The following is a 5,232-nucleotide window of genomic DNA, read 5'->3' as shown; positions in this document are numbered from 1 at the left end:
AGCGACCAGAACGAGGTCCGCCACCTCACCTCTGGCCAATGGGAGGTGACCAGAATCCTAGCGTATGACGAGAGCAGTCACATGATGTGAGTCAAGAGGCGTTCACTCACATCATGATAACACCCAACAATGAGGGTTCATTAATGGAACATTCATTAACATCAGCTAATGCAGTAATAAGCATTATCTAACTATTTATAACAGTTATTAAACTGTTAACTAATGGTATAGTTACCATTCATTAACATCAGCTAATGCAGTAATAAGCATTATCTAACTATTTAAAACAGTTATTAAACTGTTAACTAATGGTATAGTTACCATTCATTAACATCAGCTAATGCAGTAATAAGCATTATCTAACTATTTATAACAGTTATTAAACTGTTAACTAATGGTATAGTTACCATTCATTAACATCAGCTAATGCAGTAATAAGCATTATCTAACTATTTATAACAGTTATTAAACTGTTAACTAATGGTATAGTTACCATTCATTAACATCAGCTAATGCAGTATTAAGCATTATCTAACTATTTATAACAGTTATTAAACTGTTAACTAATGGTATAGTTACCATTCATTAACATCAGCTAATGCAGTAATAAGCATTATCTAACTATTTATAACAGTTATTAAACTGTTAACTAATGGTATAGTTACCATTCATTAACATCAGCTAATGCAGTATTAAGCATTATCTAACTATTTATAACAGTTATTAAACTGTTAACTAATGGTATAGTTAACATTCATTAACATCAGCTAATGCAGTATTAAGCATTATCTAACTATTTATAACAGTTATTAAACTGTTAACTAATGGTATAGTTACCATTCATTTACATTAGCTAATGCAGTATTAAGCATTATCTAACTATTTATAACAGTTATTAAACTGTTAACTAATGGTATAGTTACCATTCATTAACATCAGCTAATGCAGTATTAATCATTATCTAACTATTTATAACAGTTATTAAACTGTTAACTAATGGTATAGTTACCATTCATTTACATTAGCTAATGCAGTAATAAGCATTATCTAACTATTTATAACAGTTATTAAACTGTTAACTAATGGTATAGTTACCATTCATTAACATCAGCTATTGCAGTATTAAGCATTATCTAACTATTTATAACAGTTATTAAACTGTTAACTAATGGTATAGTTACCATTCATTTACATTAGCTAATGCAGTATTAAGCATTATCTAACTATTTATAACAGTTATTAAACTGTTAACTAATGGTATAGTTACCATTCATTAACATCAGCTATTGCAGTATTAAGCATTATCTAACTATTTATAACAGTTATTAAACTGTTAACTAATGGTATAGTTACCATTCATTTACATTAGCTAATGCAGTATTAAGCATTATCTAACTATTTATAACAGTTATTAAACTGTTAACTAATGGTATAGTTACCATTCATTTACATTAGCTAATGCAGTAATAAGCATTATCTAACTATTTATAACAGTTATTAAACTGTTAACTAATGGTATAGTTACCATTCATTTACATCAGCTAATGCAGTATTAAGCATTATCTAACTATTTATAACAGTTATTAAACTGTTAACTAATGGTATAGTTACCATTCATTTACATTAGCTAATGCAGTATTAAGCATTATCTAACTATTTATAACAGTTATTAAACTGTTAACTAATGGTATAGTTACCATTCATTTACATTAGCTAATGCAGTAATAAGCATTATCTAACTATTTATAACAGTTATTAAACTGTTAACTAATGGTATAGTTACCATTCATTTACATTAGCTAATGCAGTATTAAGCATTATCTAACTATTTATAACAGTTATTAAACTGTTAACTAATGGTATAGTTACCATTCATTTACATTAGCTAATGCAGTATTAAGCATTATCTAACTATTTATAACAGTTATTAAACTGTTAACTAATGGTATAGTTACCATTCATTTACATTAGCTAATGCAGTAATAAGCATTATCTAACTATTTATAACAGTTATTAAACTGTTAACTAATGGTATAGTTACCATTCATTTACATTAGCTAATGCAGTATTAAGCATTATCTAACTATTTATAACAGTTATTAAACTGTTAACTAATGGTATAGTTACCATTCATTTACATTAGCTAATGCAGTATTAAGCATTACTATACAGCTTTAGCATAAGGGTTAGAGCTGGGTTAAGGTTCGGGTTAGGGTTAGGTTTAGGGTTAGTGGGGTAGGGTTAGGGTTAGGGTTAACTTGAACACTGTTTCTAACCATTACTAAATGATTACTAGACCATTCGTTTATTTGTTTATTAAGGGTAATTTAATTGTTAGTGAATGTTTATTATTGCATTTACTATGTTAATGTACCCTTATTGTAAAGTGTAAACAGTATATATAAATAGCTAAAATATATTAAATATATTGTTTATTTATGTTTGAAATTATTTGACAAAATGTATGTTTTTTATGAAAGAGACATTACAGATAACCAGTAAACACGTACTTAACAGTATAAACAAGCATTATATACTTAGTCATCATAGAGAGAAATCATTTACAAAGAAGGACATCTTCCCATCTTACCAAACACCACAAATAAACTCTTGATACTGGTATAAACTAGTTATAACGATACACAAAGGAGTGTTTGTCTGTCTGTGAACGGACTACACAATAAAACACATGAAGTGAAACGTCTTCACAACCTGGTCCTACCTCCTCTGTTGTGCGTTCATGTCTCAACATATGCAGATACTTCCTGAGCACGGAGGATTCTCCACAACAGCGACACATGTACAGGTAAGATCTTCAAGTTCAACTTGCTTTCATTTTCACTTTCAAGTTCAATGAAAAAGGCACTCGTCGTTCACATAGAGTTGAGTGAATATATTTTACCAGGGTCACGTACTGCAGTCCGCAAAGGTTTTTGCCTGAAATCGGTCAAAATCAATAGATTTCAGTTCTGTCCCTGATTCCCTAATTCCCGCCTCCTCCCTCCAGTGTGTCAACCCTTGGCCTGTTTCCACGGCGATGCCTGACCTGCGGCCTGCGGCAGGGCTGTACGTTCTTTGACGCTGACGTCAGCCCAGACTCCCAGCATGCAATTCTGCGATGCAAAGGTTAGAAAATGGTGGACGCTGCACGTTTGCAGCAAAAGGCCACGTCAAACACTGTTTAGATAGATTGTAACAATCGTTAGTTTGGTTTTAGTTGTACTCTATCTCTTTAGGATGTAAACGGGGCACTTTGTATTGAACAGTAGCCAGGTTTGTAAGTGTGTTTTTAGTTATATTCTATTCATATTTTTACAATGTCTTTATCTATGTAACGTCTCTTTCGATATGTCGGTCGTGCTGCAGTGTCACCCAGTGCATTCATTTAATGTTAACTTGAAATGTTTTTGTGTTGATGTGAATACTTAATATATATATATATATTACGTATACGCCTGTGTTTATGTATTGCTCTAAAGGTCCTGGAGTTCCTTCTCTTCTGCTGCTGAACTTGGCTGACGTCTCCTGTAAGATACACGCGTTAACATCGACCATAAGTAATGCTCACAATGGAGCTCTGGAGAAGGACGTCAGGGCCAGAGCTACAGGAGCACGTCGGGTAGAGAGGGAGGACATTAGGGCTGCTCAAGCCCCCGTCCTACTGGTGGAAGAGCTGTGGCAGCGTCTAAAAGAACATGAGTACTAGTAACAAGTATTAGAAATGAACAGAATCACAAAGAAAATCAAAACATTTAGACATCCTTCAGCAGGACTCCTTTACCCTCTGCTGCTTCTTAAAGGAGTGATATCATGCTTTTTAGACTTTTCCCTTTGCTTTAGACTGTTTTATAACATATTTATACACGTTTTACGTCTGCTAAGCTAGAAAAATCTAACTGTGTGTTCACACCGCACTTTGTCCCATTTCGCCTATTCGCGCGAATAGGCGAATGTTGCCGCGCGACAAATCATAATCTGTCGCTGTGCAACGGTGATTGGCTGTTTTACGTTACTTCACCCAGGGAGTGAACTGATTGGCTGTTACGTGACGTCACCCAGGGAGTGAACGCTGATTGGCTGTTTTACGTTACTTCACCCACGTTACCCACAGGGAGTGAACGCTGATTGGCTGTTTTACGTTACTTCACCCACGTTACCCACAGGGAGTGAACGCTGATTGGCTGTTTTACGTTACTTCACCCACGTTACCCACAGGGAGTGAACGCTGATTGGCTGTTTCAACGCGAATGCCGCGAAGAAGTTGAAATATTTTTACTTTATTTGCGCCGCGAAAAATTTCGCGCTGTCAATCAAATCTTGTCGCGCGAATAGGCGAAAAAAAAATTCGCCCGATTCGCATCTCCACGTTCACTTAACATTGAAACGTGTCGCGGGGCGAAGTGCGGTGTGAACACACCTTAAGTCTGAGCCAGGGGAAGTATTTCGCACCCACTGAGAACGCTCCTCAATAAGAGCGTCAAGCGGCTCATTGGCTCAAGCTTCACTTCAGTACCAGCGTGACGTCAGACTGCAGGGGGCGGGGCTGAAGTGCAGAAGCCCCGCCTCCCGGCTGCCCGCTATGCTCACAACTTCTCAGTGGTGTGAATTTGCAGACGCACGCATGATATGGGATCTTTAAGGTCAGGGCTGTGAGTCCATGTCTCCCCTGTGGAGATCAAAGCCTCTGCCAACACGTGTCTCTGCACTTCAACAGCCTATTTCATTCTGGAGGACAACCTGCCACTGCGGTCGGCGTTGGAGAGCAGACAGAGCGTCCAATCAGAGACCAAGATGATCTCACATGACCACTTTGGTGAGCCGCCTGTTTGGTGTTGACATTTGCGTTTAGGATGGTTTGGGGCCTCCAGAGGGGTCCTGGTGATGGTCCATGGTTTAGGATGGTTTGGGGCCTCCAGAGGGGTCCTGGTGATGGTCCATGGTTTAGGATGGTTTGGGTCCTCCTCCAGAGGGGTCCTGGTGATGGTCCATGGTTTAGGATGGTTTGGGTCCTCCTCCAGAGGGGTCCTGGTGATGGTCCATGGTTTAGGATGGTTTGGGGCCTCCAGAGGGGTCCTGGTGATGGTCCATGGTTTAGGATGGTTTGGGACCTCCTCCAGAGGGGTCCTGGTGATGGTCCATGGTTTAGGATGGTTTGGGTCCTCCAGAGGGGTCCTGGTGATGGTCCATGGTTTAGGATGGTTTGGGTCCTCCTCCAGAGGGGTCCTGGTGATG

At 37.6% G+C, this 5,232-nt stretch overlaps 1 protein-coding gene across 1 annotated transcript; it reads left to right on the top strand.

The window, feature by feature from the left end:
• Positions 1–6: 6 nt before the first annotated feature.
• LOC311374965 (A-type potassium channel modulatory protein DPP6-like) lies at positions 7–4,813 on the top strand (the record flags this gene model as incomplete). The annotated part of the gene is made up of 5 exons (XM_084490688.1): positions 7–86; positions 2,759–2,806; positions 3,008–3,126; positions 3,480–3,527; positions 4,715–4,813. Coding segments are annotated over exons 1-5 (319 nt in total), but the record flags the coding sequence as incomplete, so codon positions are not given.
• Between the last annotated feature and the right edge of the window lie 419 nt (positions 4,814–5,232).

Source organism: Micromesistius poutassou (genome assembly GCF_964030765.1).
Source record: "Micromesistius poutassou genome assembly, contig: SCAFFOLD_1444, whole genome shotgun sequence".
NCBI classification, from domain to species: Eukaryota; Metazoa; Chordata; class Actinopteri; order Gadiformes; family Gadidae; genus Micromesistius; species Micromesistius poutassou.
This window is presented reverse-complemented; position numbering and strand designations above follow the sequence as displayed.